The sequence below is a fragment of the Galeopterus variegatus genome, unplaced genomic scaffold, assembly GCF_000696425.1.
Source record: "Galeopterus variegatus unplaced genomic scaffold, G_variegatus-3.0.2 Scaffold931, whole genome shotgun sequence".
Lineage (NCBI taxonomy): Eukaryota > Metazoa > Chordata > Mammalia > Dermoptera > Cynocephalidae > Galeopterus > Galeopterus variegatus.
This window is the reverse complement of record NW_007727042.1, coordinates 349,078-370,207: the sequence shown is the minus strand read 5'-3', so window position 1 is coordinate 370,207 and position 21,130 is coordinate 349,078. Positions and strand designations below refer to the sequence as shown.

The following is a 21,130-nucleotide window of genomic DNA, read 5'->3' as shown; positions in this document are numbered from 1 at the left end:
TTTGCATTTTTCCTCTGGCACTTTAATCTATCTTGAACATATTTTTGTGAACAAAGGTACAGGCCTTGTTTTTTTCCATATAAAAAAATATGTGTATGTGGGGGGGGATGGAGGCATATGGTGTATGTATATGATCAATTCCTGCAAATGATAACAAACAACCAGTTAATCAGCCCCATTTACTAATTAGTCATCCTTTTCCCTCTGACTTGTAACATACCAGTGCCACACAAGTTCCCATTTCTGGAGCGGTCTATTTCTGGGCTCTTTGTTCTTTCTCTTTGATCTGTTTGTCTACCCTGCTCCAGTATTTTCCATTTTACTGACTATCACTTTAGAGGAAATCTTGATATCTGATAAAGCTAATGTTCCAACATAGATCAAAAAATATATATCTTATAGATCTAATTTTCTTATTATGGTGCAATAAACTTACAAATTAAAAATAAGCAGAAAGCTTTAAAAAATCTTCAAAACTTAAAAAAAATAAATTCTGAATAATTAATGGGCAAAGAAGAAATTGTAATGGAAATTATGAAATATTTATATCTGAATGACAATGACAGCATCACCTATCAAAACTTCTGGGATGCAGCTAATTTGTAGCATCAATGGCATTAATTTTCATTCTTGTTTTCTAATGTATGCACTTAAATGGCACTTTCTAACTGAATATGGCTGGCACACTGAACATTATTAATTTTTGTGTATTAGTCTTGTAACCAGCCACTTTGCTGAACTCTCTTCAGGAGGAAGTATGATTAGCTGTTGGTTTTTGGTAAATACTCTTTATCAAGCTAAGGGAGTTCCTATTTATTCTTAATTCACTAAGAGTTTTTGTCTTAAATGGTGGAAAATTAGAAGCATGCCTTTTAAAAGTCAAGGATGCCATTCCCCTCCCCACTGTACTGGATGGAGGTCATAGCCAACATAATAAGGCAAGAAAAATAAATAAGAGGTTGTAAAAGAAGAGACAAGACCATCATCATTGAGAACTAATCAACGATTAGTTTCTTGAGCATATTCCTTATTTCTGGCCCTTTGTTTAACCTGTTCACCCTGAATAAAATCTTCCTTCATTCCATCTCCTATCTTAATTATCACTATGTTCCTTCTCAAAGTCCCAATAATCAACCTAATAATAGCTAATATGTATCAATTGTTTACTGTGTACTAGGTAGGCATTTTATAAAGTTTTGGAGTTTTTTGTTTTGTTACTGGTGGCTGGCCAGCATGGAAATCTGAACCCTTAACCTTGGCATTACACGGTGGTGCTCTAACCAACTGAGCTAACCAGCCAGCTCTAAAAGGTTTTTTAATCCCTAACAACCACCTTATGGAGGAGGCTATTATCAGCTCCATTTTGAAAATAATCAGACTCAGAGAGTTTAGGGATTAGGCCAAGCTCACACAGCCAGAAAGTGGCAAAACAGAGATTGAGCCACAGTCCATCCCTAACCCTAGCCACTGCCCAGCTGTCTACCTGTTCATGATATGAAACCCAGACTTTTTTGCTCACAGACCTTTGCTTTGGTCTGGATTCTGTCTCTCACTTTTCCCAAGTCTCTGCATATCTATTGCGAACACCACTCAGATGTCAGTCAGGACTAGAGAACTTACTCCACCAGCTGTGGAAAGTGCTGTGACAGACACCCCCAGCTGTCAGCCCTCTCTGAAACTGCCTTAGCTGAAGAGCATCTGCCCAAGCCCATGCCCCTTTCTAGAGGCTTCACATATCCACTGACTAATCAGCGTGAGGGTATAAAGGCCCAGCCTCCTTGCCACACCTCAGGACAACTCTGAAGGCTATCAAGCTCCCTGAAGAGTCAGGTGAGGCCTTCCTTATGACCGTGCCACAGCCAACTTCTCCATGCGCTGGCTTGTTTCCCTCCCTTTCTCTGCAGGTGGGAATCCCAAGAGCCCTCCTGAATATACCCCACACCCTATGTGCTTCCTCAGAGCCAGCGTCCCAGGGAACCCAGGCTGTTCCCCTGATCCTTCAAGGCTCACTTCAGATGCCTCCCCACCATCAAGCCTTCCCTGAACCTGCCTCTGATTACAAGTTCTCCTCTCTCTGAACGGGCTTCTGTGGTGATGACCATCCCTCTGTGCTACACCTGGAGAAGTTACTGCTTCACACCTGTCCTGGCTTCCACACTACATTCTGAGCTCCTTGAGGGTGGGTATTGTGTGGGACTCATTTCTCTATCTGCCTTAGCACCTGCCTTTACCACTGAGCATGGGCTCTGGAGTCAGACACATCTGGATTCAAACCCCAGCTCCGCCTTTATGGGCATCAGTTTACTCATCTGTAAAATGAGGTAATGACGGCATCTTCCTCTTAGACTTGAAGGTTTTTTTTATTTTATTTTATTTTTTTTGACAGTCTTTGTCGCTGGTTTGTTACATCTTGTTCTAACCCAGATCCTTATGGGCACAAGGCTGGAAAACAAATTCCTACTCTGCCCACGGCTCAACCTGCTAAAAAAACACAGGCTCTGACACCCCAGAACTTCACCGTTCTCACTCCCTTCCAGCCCTGAGAGCTCAGTGTGTGCTGCTTGGGAACACCAACACGAGGCAGCGGATGGGTATGAAGACCAGAGCTCGAGTGCTTCCTAACAGCCTCCCTTCAGAGTCTTCTTGGCCTCGCCCCGCAGGCCACTAGGCACCGACACCACTCCATTTGCCAACATGAGCAGCTCTTCCTGGCACCCAAGAGCGCCACCAGCAGACTTTAAGAATTAAATGTATATAGAATGCTGAGCCCAGAGCCTGGCATACAGTAGGCACTCACTCATTGTTAATAATTACTGCTTGCCTACTGTCATGCAAACACTGATATGTTTATTGAGTGAGTTGGGAATGCCTGATGACCAGCTTAGCAGGTTCTGCTGACAGAGTGATTGTTCACGACTTGATCTCCCTGGGAGACAGTAGAGACTGGCTGAAGGAGCCTCACCCCTTGGCAGTTTGCCCACTTTGCTCTCTCCACCCCACCCCCATCCCCATGCAGGCCTCGTAGCTGGGCCCTCCAGCATGCAAACCCTCACTCTCTCCTGCAACCAAAAGATAAACTTGGCTTTGAATCCAAGGCCACTGGCGCTTTTGATCTCAGTTACAAAGCAAAGCAATTACTGGACACAAAAGCTCTGATTTATTTATGAAATGTGATGGACATCTTTGAGACAGGAATGTAAAAACTCACTCAAGACCAAGTCCTTGTTGCCACACAGTGAATGGCTGCTTTCAAACACAAGCCCCCCAAATGCCTTCTCTTCCCTGCTAGGAGTCTTTCCTCATTAGGGCGCTCTCCAGAACGCCACAGCTTCCAGCAATCAAATTCACATCACGGCCAGGGCAAGTAATTAAATTCCGCAGGCATTGGAGCATAGGATGATGGACGCTGTTGTTAAGGAGTCTAAGGAAAACAGAATGAGGCTGGAAATGGAAGGGGCTTCAATGCCGGGTCTCAGGAGAGGTTAGGGATGGGGGAAGGGGAGATGCAGACTGAACCTCCCACCTGGTTTATGTGCCACATGGGGCAGGGGATTCAGTTCTGAACCTGGAGACAAAAACCTGAGTGTGGGGCCAAACTCTGCACTTATCAGGTGTGGGCCTAAGTTTCCTCACCTGTAAAACAGGGAGGTTGGACTCAATGAGTGAGTCATTCTCCATGTGTGGTCTCCAGACCATCAGCATTAGCATCTCCTGGGAACTTGTATGAAATATACATTCTCAGACCCCATCTCAGACCCCACCTCAGACCTACAAAATCAGAAACCGTGGGGCTGGGGCCCAGCAGTCTGTATAAGCCCTGCAAGTGATTCTGACACATGCCAGAAGTTAAGAACCCCTGTTAGATAATGTTTGAAGATGAAGGCACAAACTCAAATGCATAAAAGGCCAGGGAGATGAAATAAAGGAAGCAAGCAGGTGTGATACACTGGACAACAGCAGGGCCAGTGGGCCAGTGCAGAGAGTGTGCCCAGCCTGACGGGGCCGGCAGCTGCTCAGCTCCAGCTAACTATGGCTAAGTATGAGCCCATGTGGATCTGGTACTGTCAGAGCTTCCGATTTTACAAGAGATTTTATGTGAAATCTCCAAATTTTTAAATGTCAATTTAATTTTTCTTAACATAGTGAGGGCCAAAAAGATTACACTTGAGAGCCAAATTCTGCCATGCACTGACATTTTGCAGCCTCCTTTGCAGTTGCCTTTGATCCCCTTCATGATGTCCTCCACTCACTGTGCCTTTGCCTTTCTCCAGACACTGAACTCACTTCCCCACCAGGGGACTCCTATTCATCCTTTAACACCCAACTCCAGACTCACCTCCGCTGTGAATTCATTCTCACTACCTCACTTTCTACTCCTCCACTAAGAAGGCAAAGAATCAAACATAAAACCAAAGAACTGACCTGCAGAAGAACTAACAGAGACATGAAGAAGCTGCAAAGCAGGCTTTTCCCACAAAGGAGGAATGAGGACCTCTTGAAAATCACCCTCTTGCTGCCTGAAAAATCACTTAAATAAGGACACTGATACCATTTGACCAGATTCTAATAAGATGAAGTTTTAAAAGGGCAAAGATAAAGAAACACAACTGCAGAATTCATAGGCTAGGTTAAAAAACGGTTGGTACAAAAACACCTGGGGGTTTTAGCTGACAGAGTTGAGTGTCAATCATGTGATAAGGCTGTCATCAAAAAGACAAATGCCCTCATAGGTCTGATTATTAGAAATAAAGTGTCTAGACAGCCCTGCTCTGCTCTGAGCTGGTTAGACCTCCTAGAATCTTCCGAATGGTTCTGAACATCAGAGATCTGTGGTACGACTCAGAGAGAGTGACCAAGGTGGGGAGAAAATCCAAAGCCAAATCACAGGGGAAACAATTAAAGGAACCTGGAATGTTTGTGCACAGGTAAGACGGGGTGGGTGGTCATGATTTCTGACTTCGGGCAACTAAAAGGTTTCCATATGGATTTCATCTATGTGACCCTCAAGGGATGACCAGGACCCATGAGTGGAAACACTGTAAGATTTCATTTCAGCACTGGGAAGATTTTCAATTGACCACAGTTGTCCCCAAATGGAATGGGCTATCGTGAGAGGCTGTGAATGTCCTCTCTTGAGGGACATCTAGCAGAGGGTGAGTAGCTGCTGTAGAGGATGATAAACGCATAGAATTGGGAGCCTAGCAGACACCTATTGTTATATTGCTCCCTTCTACTTGTAAGGGCACCCCAGTTCTTCTTGGGGAACCACTCCTCACCTGTTCTTGGTCCCATGAATCAGGTGGAGTTAAGTGAGCATCTGGCTTCGGGGATGGGTATGTTCCCCAGGCCTGGTCAGTCGGAGTGCTGCCTCTCCCTGGCCACACGTGCAGCTTCAGGTGTGTTCACGTGACCCATGCTGGGCCAATCAGAGCCTAGAAGACCCAATTCTGGGAAAAGGGACTTGAAGCAGGTAGGATATAATCCTGGAGCTGCCAAGGGCCACCTGGTCATCACATGAGGAGACACTATGAAGGAGCCCCTCACCTCCCCCCAAAAAAGGAAAACAGATACAAGTCTCTGATAACATCCTTTGTGTCCTGGAAGCCCCCCATGCCTAAAGCCATGCTCATCTATGCCAAGGGCCACCTGGTCATCACATGAGGAGACACTATGAAGGAGCCCCTCACCTCCCCCCCAAAAAGGAAAACAGATACAAGTCTCTGATAACATCCTTTGTGTCCTGGAAGCCCCCCATGCCTAAAGCCATGCTCATCTATGAAGAACTGGTAAGTTCTCTTTTTTCCTTAAAGTAGGTTGAGCTGGATTTCTTTTGTCTGCGACCATAAGAGTCCTGGTCACTAACAATGGCCTCTAAGATCTCATTCAGTTCCATTTTGCTAGGGCCGATCCACATCTCACATTTAAAGCAAGGGCCACCTGCACGGCTTCTGGAATTTGAAGTGCTGCCTCTAGTCTGAAGAACAGACTCTACTGGAAAGGGGGAAATGGAGAATCACGGCAAGGTAAGCCATTAAATTAGGGAGCACCCTGCATCAATGAGAAGCTGGCAGCCAGGACGGCTGCCCCAGGCTAAAGCCAAAAAAGGCACAAGCCGGAAGACAGGCACAGGATGGACACCTGGCCTGGAAGCCACTCCCGCCTCCTGCAGGCTCACTACAAGCATGACTTAGTGGGGCGGTCAAGGAACAGCCATCCTGAGCACTAGACCCCATCTCAGGCATGGGGAGGAGTTCTATTCTAGGAATCACTAGCCAGCTACCATTTAATGAGCAGCTACTGGATACCAGGTCTGTGCTGGACATTTGCTCTACCTCTACTGGTAAAACAGCCCCCTGCAGTATGCATCGTTACTGTCTCCATTTCCCAGAAGAGCAGACTGAGGCTCAGAGAGATTTGTCCGGGGTCAGTGAGAGGTACTTCTGAGACCAGACCGCCTACAAAAGCCCAGCCACAGTGCCTCCTGCTGGTGATGACAATGGGCCAAAAGCTGCCAAGTCTGGGTTCTCCTTGCAGCTTCACAAGACTTTACCTCCTCATCTGTAAAATGGGTAAGTGAGGAGTCCATTCTCCAGTCTGACCAGCGACCAGCCTCCACAGCTGTTCTGAGGTCCGCAAGAACTGTTGTTATGGAAGCAGCACAGGCCTCGGTTCCAAGATAGCATGTAACCAATGCGACACAAAGGGGCCGAGCCGTGCTAAGTCAGCCAGCCAGGCTCTGTCCGTCTCTCTGCAGGCGCACAGGGGCCAGATTGTTTCCTTTGTTTCACCCGCACAGGCCCAGTAACAAGGCAGCCAGGTGCTCAGCTGTAGACATTTTTTCATTATTTTCCACCCTGTTAACCCCCATCACAAGTCAGGCTGCTGTCAGCCTAAATGAGAACTGAAAAGATTTATCTCACTTGTCCCAGGGCTCAGCTCAAGAAAAAGGCCCTTCATTTCCTAAAGGCCCTGATGACCCTTTCTCTGTGAGTCACTCCCACCCAGGAAAAAAAATGTGACAGCAGTGGCGGGCGGGGACTGGCAACGGGACCATCGGTCCAAACTTGAGACGTCTGAATTGCGGTGTGATTTTCTTTTTCTTTCTTTTTTTTTTCGCACTGTATTCACCTTCCTGATTATGTTTGCTTACACAGGTATTAAACTTAGACCACATTTTATAAATGCGGCCCCAGGAGGGGACCAGAAGCATATTGTGTGGCAAGAGGAAATTAGCCTGTGATTATAGTTTTGCTATAGAAGTAATCCTCAAAGTGAACATCCAAACACTGACCTTGGAGGGATGATTATATTTTAAATCAACTTGTCCCCTTCCTTATGCTCCTAGCAATCCCAGGTCACCAAATCCCTAAAATTGGCATCTGGCAAGAAGAGATGAGCAAGATTATTTTAGTAATAATCATCCTTACATTTGTATAATAATAGCCAGCTTTCACTGAACACATACTAAGTGTCAGGCACTGCTCTCCATGCTACAGATGGGGACAAGAACCCTCTTAATCCTTCCAGCTGCCCTGTGGATATTTCTAGCCCCATTTCACAAGTGAAGAAACTGAGGCACAGAGAGTTTAAGTAACAAGCCCAAAGACACACAGCTAATAAATGATGGAACCCAGATTACGAATGCAAGAATTGAATAACTCTGCACCGAGAGGCCACACCCCAAGCACTTTGCAACAGTGCCTCTTTCCTTCATGGACACCATTTGTCTGACCTTCACACTGTCCCTGGGAAGCAGGTGATCTCAATCCCATTGGATAGACAAAGAGGACGAGGTTCACAGATGCTAAATGATTTGCCCATTTTACAGATGAGGAAACTGAAGTTCACGGAAGTGAGTTCAGTTCAACAAACATTTACAGCCTGTGCCAGGCACTGTGCAAGGAGCTCAGGATACAGAGACGGGGTGCCCTAAAAAGTGAAAACTCCCTTCACACCCAGCTTCTGCACATATCTATATGGGTAAAACCTCTTGATCATGAAATTCCTGTTGCAGAAACTGTTTCTAAGAAAGTAACAGTGGATGTGACAAAGGAGCTCACAGCAGTATCATTTATAAGAGTAAAATAATGGAAATAACCCGAGTGTTCAACAATAAGAGGTTAGTTAAATCAGGATACATCTGTGAAATGAAATACTATGTAATCATTCAAAATGTTATAGAAATATATCTATTGATGTGGGAAAATTTTGTAACAGAGTGTTACATAATTTTTAGGTGACATAAGCAGGTAGGAAAATTACATATGCAGTATGATCTCATTTGGGAAAAATGCATATGTACACCAGAAAATGTGTAAATACTAGCACTCATAGAAAACATTTGCATATGTACATATAAAGAAATTCCTAGAACACCAAAATGATTATCGAGTGATAACATTTCAGGTGATTTTAATTTTTGTGTGTGCTCATCTCCATTTTTCCAAATTTCTCCCAATGAACATGTACTACTTGCCTAGCCATGCAATGGTTTTTATTTTTGTGGCAGTGGTTGCTGAAGTGGCTGAGACCACAAAGGCTTTGCAAGGCATATCTAGGTTCAAACTCAGGGATGGAGTGTCACGTCCAGCCCTCGGTCCCTTGCATCTTTCAACATGCCTGCCCTCCCAGTCCCTTGTCCCCAAACCACATCCCACCCTGGCTGGCATAGTTTTGCCATGGCCAGACTGGGGCAGAGACCTAGGGCAGGTGGGGTGGCTGCTTGCCCACCTTTTTGAAGAGTCTGATGACATCTTCGCTGATCTGGGAGAGGCGGACAATGACGTTGTTCATGAAGATGTCATTGAGGGTGGCGTGGTCTCGGCTCTCCCGCCGGGTCTGATGCAGGACCAGATACCAACAGTTCACAGGTGACAGGAGGTACTGGTCTTTCCTGTGGAAACCAAAACAGCTCAGGTCGACTACATTGGAACTATCATCCACACAGTAGTTTACATTGTCACCCACCTCGGCTCTTTTGACCCTCACGATGCCTCGTCAAGGTTTTATTATGACACATTTTACAGCTGGGGAAACAGAGGCTCTCAAGATGAGGTGATCCTGCAAGGTCACAGAGCAGTCAGGGCTGGAGCCAGACCCAGGTCTTCGCCTCTAAGTCCTATGCCATCTACTTTCCCACCAAATGTGGTGCCTGCTACATGCACCTCTCTGTCCGGGAAGAAGCTGCCTCCCCCGGGGCTAAGAAATACTAAACCAATTTGAAATACTTGTGTGATTTCTAGAACTATGCAGTGGAGAACAAAAAGTAGACACTTTCTCTACCCTCCCCTGCATCTCCCAATCCCTGAAATCCCTTCAGACTCTGAACCCTTTGTTCTCCCCCAGGGATCAGCTTCTGTCTCTTGGAAACATGTGCCTCCACCCCTGGGTGGAGCTGGTAACAGAGGGGTCTGGAGGGTTCAGGTTCTGTATTTGGGAGGAGGGGTTAAGGAAGGCTGGTTTTGAGTAAGGCACATACAGGACAAATAAACCTTTGTTCTACAGTGATGGATAAATTCTTAGCATACCCTAGCTGGGTATTATGCTAAAACAAGGGTTCTCAAAGTGTGCTCCCCAGACTAGTAGCAGCAGCCTCACTCCAGACCTGCTGAGTCAGAAACTCTGGGGCAGGGCCCAGCCATCGGGGTCTTATCAAACCCACCAGGGGATTCTGATGCTCACTCAAGTCTGACGACCACAGGTCCTTACACCACTGTTTCCCGAAGCTTGGGATATTAATAAAACTGGAGAAGATCTGTCTCTTGCCTATACTGTCATTCTGCCTTATCTGCAGTTTTGCTCTTCATGATTTCCATTACCCACAGTTAACTGTGTTCCAAAAATATTAAATGGAAAATTCCAGAAAGAAACAACTCATAAATTTTCAATTGCACGCCATTCTGAGCTGCTTGATGAAATCTCGCACAGTTCTGCTCCATCCCACCAAGGATGTGAATCATCCCACTGTCCAGCATATCCACACCGTCTGTTAGTCACTTAGAAGCCATCTCAGTGATGGATTGACTGTCACAGCATCACAGTGCTGTGTTCAAGTCACCCTTATTTTACTTCATAATGGCCCAAAGCATGACAGTAGTGGTGCTAGCAATTTGGATATGCCAAAGAGAAGCCAAATATATACCAAAGAGCAGTTAATCTCTCACAGTGCCTAATTTATAAATTAAACTTTATCACAGGTATGCATGTATAAATGGGGGAAAATAGTAGATAGGGTTCAGTACTGTATTAGTTCATTCCTGTTCTTTATAATGGAATACCTGAAACTGGGTAAATTATAAAGAACAGAGATTTATTTGGCTCATGATTCTGGGACAGCTGCGTCTGGTGTGGGCCTCAGGCTGCTTCTACTTATGGTGGAAAACACCAGGCAGCCGGCAGTTGCAAGATCACATGGAGAAAGGAAGCAAGAGAGAGAGGGGAGGTGCCAGGCTCCTTTAAGCAACCAGCTCTCAGAACTAATAGAGAGAGAACTCACTCACTACCTCCCCGGCCCCACCCCCCAAGGGCATTAAACTATTCAAGAGGGATCTGCCCCCATGACCCAAGCACCTCCCAACACAGTCAAGTTGAGGATCAGATTTTGACACGAGCTTTGGGGGGACAACACATCCAAACTCTATCAGGTACTATCCAAGGTTTCAGGCATCCACTTCAGATCTTGGAATGCATCCCACATGGATAAGGGAGGCCTACTGTACTTTGCCAAAAACCTCTCAGCCTTAGGAAAAGGACAGTATACCATGTTCCCCAAAGAAAGAGGGAAGGACAATTAAAAACCAAAACCAAAATCAAACCAAGAATCCCATCCTGCCACATGGAGAGTCTGTGCAAGTTCTTGTCCTTCAACCCTGAGAATTTTTCTTACTCCTCTTTCCAGTGTGGAAAGAGTTGTTGGAAAGGCAGGAGGTAAGGGGAGAGGCCCATCCACCACCTGAGGGTGGCTGGCTTCAGGGTCTGCCCCAGGCCTGCCTTGGTCCACCCCCATCCTGAGGGGGGCCACTTCCAGGAGCTGGCTGAGGTCATGCTCTCAGGATGCACAGCCTCCCACTGTGATGGCACCCTCCTCCCCAAAACCCAGTGAAAGTGCTCCAGGGTGCAGCCCTGAGGGTCACTGAGCTGCTGCCTCCCCCACTCCCCAACAGCCACCCTCCTCTCCTACCCTGGGGCTTTGGTGGTGTGTGGGGGCATAGACATGGGGCTGGAGGCAGAAAGACCAGTCAAGAGGTATCTTAGTTCAGGAGAAGAGAGATGGTGAGATCTGGGTGGGGCACTGGGGCCAGAGACACTGGACTTGAGAAACCCTCAACAGGAGAGCATATCATCCTGGAGGCTTCCTGGAAAGGGAGGAGGCAGGAGTGGACGGTGATTCTGAGGTTTGGGTCTCAGGCAACTGAGTGGCTGCTGATGACATGAACTGAGATTGAAACCCTCAACAGGAGAGCATATCATCCTGGAGGCTTCCTGGAAAGGGAGGAGGCAGGAGTAGACGGTGATTCTGAGGTTTGGGTCTCAGGCAACTGAGTGGCTGCTGATGACATGAACTGAGATTAAAACTTCAAGGGGAGAAGAAGGTTAGGGCTGAAAATACTTTATCTGCTTCCCAGGTGGTGATAGAAGTGGTAAGATTAGAGTTAAGGAGAGATGAGATAATTGAGCTGTTACCTAAATTACTTTGGGGGCTTAGCTCAACCTGGGATGTAAGAATTGAACAGCCTCAGGGAATTACATGTGCAAAATGTATGGAATTTACAGCCAGAAGATGAGTTTCAGAGGAAAGGAAAGAGATAAGGGGCTCAGAAGGGGCTCGGAAGTGCTGGGATGGCTTGGAGACCATTAATCAGGTCACCTGGCCAGAGAGACATGATAATAGGAAGGGCAGAAAGGACAGCACTTTCCTCACCTGAAGCCATGGGCTGCAGTGCAGTGCAGTTGAAGACTGAATTGCAGGAGGAGGTAGAATGAGCAGAGGCAAGAGGAGGAAGTTACCCAAACAACCAAGGACTTGTTAAGTTGAAGTGAGCAGATGCCAGGAAGATGAAGGCCTTGGTTCATTCAGGCTTCCATTCATCCTTGTCTCTGTGTGGATGTGTTGGGCACCACTGGGTGTTGGGGATGCACCAGCCACAAGGGCTGGCAAGACCCTGCTCCACAAGCCTTCCGCTTGAGTAGGGGAGATGCACAAGGAAACAGAAAATGATAGCATGGCCTCAACAATATAGTGCGGGAAGGGGACTCTGGAGCAGAGGAGGGCCGTCTCGCCCAGATCTGGTGCTGGGGTGGTCATGGATGGCTCCCTAGAGGAAGTACTTTCTAGGCTGAGAACTAGAAGCTGGGCTGGAGTTTCACAGGGAAGAGCTTTCCAGGTGGAGAAATATGATGATCGAGGGCTCAGAGAGAAGCGGGAGAGGGCATGAATGTAGTTGAGGGGGCCCAAGCATGATGTTCTGGGGTGGGGGTGAGGGTGACAAATGAAGTTGTAGACTTAGGCAGAGACCACATGGCCAGGGGCCTTTAAATCCCATTATAGAATCTGAGTTTCAACCAGAGGTTTGCAGGGAGCCACTGAAAGGCTTAGAGCAAGGGAATGAAAGGGTAAAACTGCATTTTCAAACCCTCACTCTGGCTACTGTGCAGAGGACAGGTTTGAGGGGACCAAGAGAGAAGTTGAGGGAGTCAATTAACACTTAGGTAGGAAATTGATGGTACTTGGAGATTGATTGGATGGGATTGGAGTTGGAAATTGAGAGGTAGGAAAAAGCTGTCTGTGGTGACTCCCCAGCTTTCTGGTTTGGCACCTGGGGGAGCAGAGGCAGCCTTTGCTGAGATGAAGAGGAGCAGGTCAAGGGTGGGTGGGCAGGAAGGATGATGAGTTCAATCGGAACATGATAGTCTAGAGGGCTTGTGGAATGTCCAAATGGAGCTCTCTGGGCTAGAGAGACAAATGTAGAAGCCAGCAGCAAGTAGTCGGATGGTATATGAAGCCACAAAATGACATGGAACACTTTCCAAATACCAGTCACACGGCAGAAGAGGCAAACCCCCAGGAATCCCAGCAAGGCTGGAGCTGAAGGATGCAGCCAGCCAGGCCACTGCAGCTCCTCACCTNAGACAAATGTAGAAGCCAGCAGCAAGTAGTCGGATGGTATATGAAGCCACAAAATGACATGGAACACTTTCCAAATACCAGTCACACGGCAGAAGAGGCAAACCCCCAGGAATCCCAGCAAGGCTGGAGCTGAAGGATGCAGCCAGCCAGGCCACTGCAGCTCCTCACCTGCTGGCTACCTGGAACAGGGCCAGGATGGGGATCGTGTGCCAGCCTGTCCTTCTCGGTAGAGATGCTGTTTGGAATCCCAGCAAGGCTGGAGCTGAAGGATGCAGCCAGCCAGGCCACTGCAGCTCCTCACCTCCTGGCTACCTGGAACAGGGCCAGGATGGGGATCGTGTGCCAGCCTGTCCTTCTCTGTAGAGATGCTGTTCCAAAATGACATGGAACACTTTCCAAATACCAGTCACACGGCAGAAGAGGCAAACCCCCAGGAATCCCAGCAAGGCTGGAGCTGAAGGATGCAGCCAGCCAGGCCACTGCAGCTCCTCACCTGCTGGCTACCTGGAACAGGGCCAGGATGGGGATCGTGTGCCAGCCTGTCCTTCTCGGTAGAGATGCTGTTTCAGGCCTGCCGACCAACCAGGAGGCCCATCCTCTAGGTCTGTCCAGCTCAGAAGATTGCTGGTTCTTCTCTTCCTACATCTCCCAGCCCTGGCTTAGCTCATGTGGAGACTAAAAGGTTGGGGTGAGCTATCAGGAACAGAACTGGCCACTCTGGAAAGCTGGCATCAGTGGCCTTGGTGACAATGGTACTGGGCTCTCACCACATCAGAAAGAAGAGGGAAAGGCTGCAGATGGGACCTGACCCAGGAAAACACAGAGACATCTGACTTGGGGTGGGTGTTCACCTGTGTCTGCCACACTAGCTGTGTGACTTTATGCAGGTACCCATCCTCTGTGGCCTGGCCACTCAAATCATATCATTAGCCCTGGGGTTAAACACCAGAATGACCAGAAATGGTCATTCTTCAGCACTTCATCCATTCAATGCATTTCAGTTGAATATTTTGTATGGATCAGACACAGGGACACAATCTTAAGCACAACAGACACAATTCCTGCCTCCATGGACTGCACAGTCTGGCCGGGGAGACAGATGCCCCTCAAGGAGTCCCACAAGTGAGTGTGAAGTTAGAATGGCAGCAGGTGCTAGAAATGAGGGGCACAGGGGTCCATGAGAGTCCATAGCAAGGGACCTGGCCTGACTTCAGGGTCACTAAGGGAGGTTCTAGAGGAAGAGGTGGAGGGAGCTGGGTGAACAGGCTGGGAGGGTGGACTGAGAGGAGACAGTTCCAGGCAGAGGGGACAGAATTGGCAAAGGCCTGCTGGGGGTGGGGAGCTTGGGGTGTTTAAGGAACTGCGTGGAGGCCCGTGTGCCAAAGGAGGGAGAGGGTGCAGGGTGAGGCTGGAGTGGTCTGCAGGGTCTCACGGGCTCTGGTGAGCGCCTACATCTCCATCCTGTTCACCATCTGGATTGTACCAGGACTGCAGGAAGAAGCACCCAGGCCACGTGCCCACAGCTAAGCTGGACGCCGGCCTTCAGCCAGGGACCTCAGCCTCTGCCCTTCCCTTTCCAGGGGGTTACTTTCTCTTCTAAAAGTGGAACACCTGTGACCTGAGATCCAGCTCCTTTGCCTTCTGCAACCTCACTCCTGCAAGATGTCAAAATGAACCCAGGCCCACACTCTCGTCTAAGGCACATTTTGAGCCACCTTTCTGCTTTTCCAATCTTGCATTCAAGCATCTACCCAGCAGGCAGAAGCTGCTGAGCTAAGACAGAATGTTAGCACTTTCGTATATATATATGTATAGATTTTCTTCTTTTATGGCCAGAAAATAGCAATGAAAATTTCTGGTGAGTCACAGCTTCCTTTCTTTCTTGGCTAGAGGAGCTGGGCAAGAGGTTCCAGAGACTGCAGCTAGCAAAGCCAGAACTTGCCAAGCTGGTGAGTTAGGAAATGAAATTAGCAGTGAGCCAGCTTCTCTGGCTTCTTGGCTTCTCGTCTGGGGGGCGGAAAATTCCGCTTAGCAAACAGAACCCATTTCCAAGCCTGCAGAGCTCCACCTTGCAGATGAATCCAAAGCCACTTCCCTGGGATACTGGTCCCTCCGGGAGGAAGGCAAGTTCCTGCGGCTGACTCCATCCTGCAGGAGCCAAGTCCCTGCTCTGGCTTCCTGCTCCCTTCCAGGATGTTCTTCGGTCTTACACTGGGCTTGCTCAGGTGGCTACCAGCAAAGTTGCCTCTGAAAAGCATGACCTCAATTAGTTCCGGGGCCAGAAAGATGTGTTAGGCTGTTGCTACCTAAGCTTCCCCAAGTGGGATTTGGAATTCATTGCATTGCTCGTAGCGTGAATTACCAATTCAGGAGATAGTGACCAAATGCTTTTTCTGTGCCAACACAGTAGTAGGAAAATGAGCCACACTCCCTGCTTCATGGAGCTTTCAGCCTAGCGAGGGCCTCAGGTAGGAATCCAATAACCACAGAAATGAATGGAACACGGCCATGAAGGGTAAGTGCATGGTGCCTCAAGAGTCTGTAACAGGGGGGCCGACCTCACCTGGGGAAGGTAGGGGTCGGTGTCAGCCAGCCACGCTGGTCCTTCTTGTCACTTAGGCCTTAGCTGAGCTGTTTCTCCTCCTTGAGGCCCTCCCTGGCCACACCACAGCCCCCCGTCTCTACCGTACCACTATTTTAGTGTCATTACAGCACTATCGACCCTGGGATTTGCCTCGTTCATTTCCTTTTGGTTTTTGGTCTTTGTCCCTCTCTCTAGCTTATATCTGTTTCTCTGGTGGACAGGCAGGGCTGGGCACATGGCCAGCTCTCAGAAAATATTTGTTGACTAGGTGAAAAGTGCCTCCTGAGCTGGGTGAGGGATTGAAACAAGGCCAGAGAGGGAGCCCAAGCCAGGGCGTTGACGGGCGGGCTGAGTGCCGGGCTGTGCACTAGTGTCCTGAGCCACCATCACAAAGCACCACACAAGGAGTGGCTTGAACCACAGACACGCCTTCTCTCACAGTCTGCAGGCTGCAAGGCCAAGAGCAAGCCATCGGCAGGGCTGGTTCCTCCGGAGGCTGCGAGGCAGCATCTGTTCCAGGCCTTGTTCCTAGCTTCTGGTGTTTGCTGGCGATAGCTTGAACCACAGACACGCCTTCTCTCACAGTCTGCAGGCTGCAAGGCCAAGAGCAAGCCATTGGCAGGGCTGGTTCCTCCGGAGGCTGCGAGGCAGCATCTGTTCCAGGCCTTGTTCCTAGCTTCTGGTGTTTGCTGGCGATATCTGACATTCCGTGGAGTGTAGACACTTCACCCTGATCTCTGCCTTCATCCTCACAAGGTGTTCTCCCCACATGTCTATCTGTGTCCAAAGTCCCCCTTTGCATAAGGACACCAGTCATGTTGGATTAGGGCCTACCCAGTGACCCCATTCTTACTTGATTGCCCTATAAAGACCCTATTTCCAAATAAGGTCACACTCTGAGGTACCAGGGTTTAAAGACTTCAACACATGAGCTTTGGCATTCAGCCCATCACAGGCCATCACCCCAAGCAGAAAGGGTGGCAAGGAGAGTTTACACATGGCTCAGGCATCTTTCTTGTGGTCCATTAGAGGAGCAAATAGACCTACGGGGCAGAGGGTCAAGTCTGACCTCATCAGCTGACATTCAGGGCCTGTCCCGTCTCCCTCCAGCCCAGCCCGCTCTCCTGTCCCTCTCTCTGCGCAAGGAAACCTTCTCTAGGCAGTAGATGAAGCTCTGAGCCAGAAATGGCTTTCTTTATTTGTTTCTTGGGGTGACTCCCCCACCCCTCCAGGAGGCCACTGGGGCATGTGAGGCCACTGCACTGGGAGCCAAGAGCATGGTGCAGGTCTGGCTCCCTGAGACAGAGTCATTCTGAAGGGGACTGAGTATATCCACTGGGTCACCTGGCCAAAGCAGGTTCTGCTTACCAGGGTTGGGGTGCTGTGGAGCCAGAAGCCTGGGGTTCAAATGCCCATTCTGTTCCTCGCCAACAAAGTGACCTTGGGAAGCTGGTTAAGACTTTCTTTCCTTGTCTGTAAAATGGGTTGACAAAACCTACCTCACAGTGGTGCTTTGAGGATTAAATGAGGCCACTCCTGTGATGCTCTTAGTATCAAACCCAGCATATAGTAATTATTACTATTACTATTATTGGCACCATTATTACTATTATTATCACCAGTTTGTTGGGAAAATCCACTGACTGATGTATGTAGATGTATGGCCTACGGTAGGTTTTCTACAAATGATAGTTTTCCTCCTTTACTACCTTCTCTCCCTGCAAACTTTTATGTGAACTTCAGAGGCCCAGTGCAAATGTTCCTGTGACTCCCCATCCACCCCAAGGCACACTGGTTCCTCTGGGATCCCATTCCTCACACCTTGCCATGATGGCCCACTGGGTCTGGTGTCCAGAAGCACCTCTGAGCACCCCCCCACCTTGATTGCTGAATGTATTCTTGGTACTAGAATAAAAATCCCTGACTCATTAGGCGATACCTGGGCAACTTTTCTTTCCTACAAGCTCCCTTTGCCTTGGTTTATCCACCTGCAAAATGGGTGCACCATGTGGTGTGTGCAGCATTAGGCAGGGCCAAAGCTCCTCTAGCCAGTTCTTTCACCAGTCAGTCGTAGATCCTAAGCTAGGGCTCACCTGCCTGGCCTCCAGGTCCCTTGCCTATCAGGTGGGGATGACAACACCTTCCCTGACCCCTCCCCGCCACACATACACACACACCAGGATTCTTGAGAGGATTTAAGCAGCTAGAAGCTGGGGAAGGAATTTGCAAAGTGTAAGGTCCTATACAATCTTTGAAGGTCTTTATTATCCTATTTGCCTAATATAATCCAGTCAAAACTAAACCCCTGCATTTTACTGCTTACTAAAATCTCCTTTATTACAACATCTATAGTGCATTTTTAATATAAAAATTAAACAATAAGCATGTATATATGTATATCAAGCATATACATACATAAATAAATTGCTTCCTCGTTAATACTTTGGAAGTTGCTGATTACAGGGATGCTGGCGTGGGATCTGGGAAAGGGCCAGATGGAAAAACGGGAAGGAGGAAAGGAGGCTGTAGCCATGGTACAGACCACTCCTTAGGCTGAGCCTCCCGGCGATGAAAAAAAGAAGGTGGAGGATGGGGAAGGTGGGGATGAACAATGCCCACTGTCCAGGACTGGAAGCGCTCCCAGGGGTGGTCTTAGGCTGCCTTCAGGACTTCGGCCGCTCCTGCGTATCACCATACCTAAAATCTTCCTGTCAATTGTCCCACTGTCCAGGACTGGAAGCGCTCCCAGGGGTGGTCTTAGGCTGCCTTCAGGACTTCGGCCACTCCTGTGTATCACCATACCTAAAATCTTCCTGTCAATTGTCTTTTTTTTACTTAAATAGATTTATTTACAAAGGACTTTCCCTAGTCTTAATTTTAAAAAAGCATCACTTGCCATAAACAGAAGGTAACTGAAAAATTACATTCAAGGGAAACAAAACAGTATTATTCAGTCTTAGGCAGATGCAGATGCCTGAGATCTGTTCTCTATTTGTTAAAAGGCAGATTAGAGAGGTGTTAACAGCACACTAGTATCAAACTGAGACTTTCTCCTCAAGGTCACTGGAAAGATTGAAAAAGAATTGGAAAGATAATTCAGTGTTTATGGTTCACGTGTCATCAGTGATCCCCCCTCGTTCTGAGGAACATTGATCCGGTCTGACCATCACCATGTTACAGAAACTCCCCCCTAAAACACCTAGCCTTAGTGCACACACCTCTGTGGATTGGGAACTCATTACCTCCCCAGGCAGTCCTTTCATTGCTAGACAACTCTGGCTACTGGAATGTTCTTAGGGTTGACTTGAAGTCTGCCTCTCTGAAAATGCTATCCTTGGACCTCAGTTCTCTCCTTCTGCAGCCACACAAAATAAGACTATTTCCTTCATATATTTAAAGAAAGCATTTGGTAGTATGTTGGTCTTTTCATTCAAAAAACTGTAATAGAGTGTCTACTATATATCAGGGGGAGAAAGAGCAAGAGAGAGCGAGACAAGAAATGGGCCCCTGACTTCCAGCAGCGGGCAGACTGAAGTGGGGGGACCAGATATATGAACCGGATCGTTCCTTAATAATCTGACCCAAGCCCCATGACAGAGATGCACGACTTACCGTGGGAGGCCAGAGGAGCAGCTAGCCATGGTCTGGGATCAACAGCAGGGATTTTGCAGAAGAGGTGAGTCCTAAGCTGGCCTTCATGGAGCAGGAGCAGAGGAAGGAAGCCCTGATGCCCGTACAAGAAGGGAGTGGTGTGGATGGATGGGTGACCAGCAGGAAAACACAAAGCCAGCCCAGAAAGGTGGGGGGACATATCCAAAGTCATGCAGCTGGATGCATTTTACATTTTGGAGTCAGGCAGACCGAGATCAGAACCCTAGCTCTGCCACTTCCCTGCTCCAGCTGTGTCCCTCTGGGCAAATGACTTCTCAAAACCTCAGTATTTTCAAGTAGAAAGATAAAGATAGCACATGCCTCACAGATCACAACATTTACCATGAAGTTTCAATGAGACAGTGCACGTAAGACATCTGGTAGAGCACCTGGCACACAGGAATGTGGATGTGAGGGACATTTGAAAGACTAAACAACCTGCACAGCACAGGCACAGAACAATCAGGAAAGACCCGGCTGGCAAACAGGCCCTGGGAGAATATCAGCTCTGGAGAGTATTACCCCAGAAAGCCATTACTAGGGTGATAGTAGCTGTAGTAACAGTAATAGCTACAAATGGAGGCACAGCCCCACCTAATGGCTCTCTCCATTTCCACCTCAATCTGAGCAACCTTTTAATTCTGAATTCTTTGCGCATTTATACATTCAATTTATACACTGCAAATGTGCTTCCCTGTTTAGGAATAAGTGGAAGACTAAGTCTAAACTACTGCATCTTTCTAGAGAAATGCTACATCAGTGAAAAAAACTCTGTGATGCTTTATCCCCAGTAAGAATACTTGGAAATGAAGTTAGTTGTTCACTGGAATCGTCCCTCCCAGCTCCTCCATGAGGCTGAAAGATGCTTCAAGCCTCCTTTGCACAGAATACTTGCTTAGAATATTATTCATTAACTAGCAAAGCCCCTCCAGCTCTTTCCAAATTCTTTCCCAAAACATTTTTTAAATGTTTTAATAGAATTCCTTGTTGCTTTTTCTCACAATGGTCCAAATAATAGCAACCAACACTTAACCCTCTGGACAGAGCATCAGGTATATCCCTTGGAAGGTGAGGGGTATCTACAACTGAGAGAGTCAGGAGAGAAGAGGGTTCTGTCACCCCAAATGCACAGCACTATTTGCATGGAGTATTGATATCACACAGGGGAATCCAGCATTTGTCTAGAACAGAGCTTTTCTTACTGGGTCTCAAGAAGTGCTAGTTTGTGAAATATTAATAAATATTAGGATGAGGGGAATGCTGTGGTCAAATAGCTTTCAGAAAGAAGTTGACAGTCTTTTTAATTGCAAGACTTCTCAGAGTTTCCTTCTCCTCCTCTCTCTCTCAACCAAACATCTCAAAGTATTGGTATTTTAGACAACATTTCTCTGGAGGAAGAAAAGAGTCTTATTCCCAGGAAAACTCTGTCTTCGTTAGATTGCCCAACTTCTTAAGACAAAAACATCCACCTACCCTGAGAGGCAGGTTTTCAGGCCCCATATGTGTGGCCCTCCATGCCTTGTTCCTGCCCAGGAAGGGCGCCCACTCCAGGCCTTCCAAAGGAAAAGCCAAGCTCACGTTAGCCCTGGCTTGGAAAGGACTTATGGAAAGTCCTTGGAAACTGGTAAGGAGGAGGGAAGGCCAGCACAGCGTGAAAGCAGGTTGTACATAAATCTGCATCCAGAAAATCATCATAACTTCGGCTCTTAAAAGTGAATGGCCGGGCCAGCCCGGTGGCGCACTGGATAGTGCGCCGCTTGGGAAGCGCG

General features: G+C 47.8%; 1 protein-coding gene across 4 annotated transcripts in view; it reads right to left on the bottom strand.

The window, feature by feature from the left end:
* SRGAP3 (SLIT-ROBO Rho GTPase activating protein 3) overlaps positions 1–21,130 on the bottom strand; it is a 268,397-nt gene that overhangs the window by 103,992 nt on the left and 143,275 nt on the right. For all 4 annotated transcript variants that reach the window (XM_008573540.1, XM_008573541.1, XM_008573542.1 and 1 more), the window contains exon 3: positions 8,731–8,893. In XM_008573540.1, the coding sequence (XP_008571762.1) occupies positions 8,731–8,893 (163 nt within the window). The remainder of the gene's footprint in view (positions 1–8,730; positions 8,894–21,130) is intronic.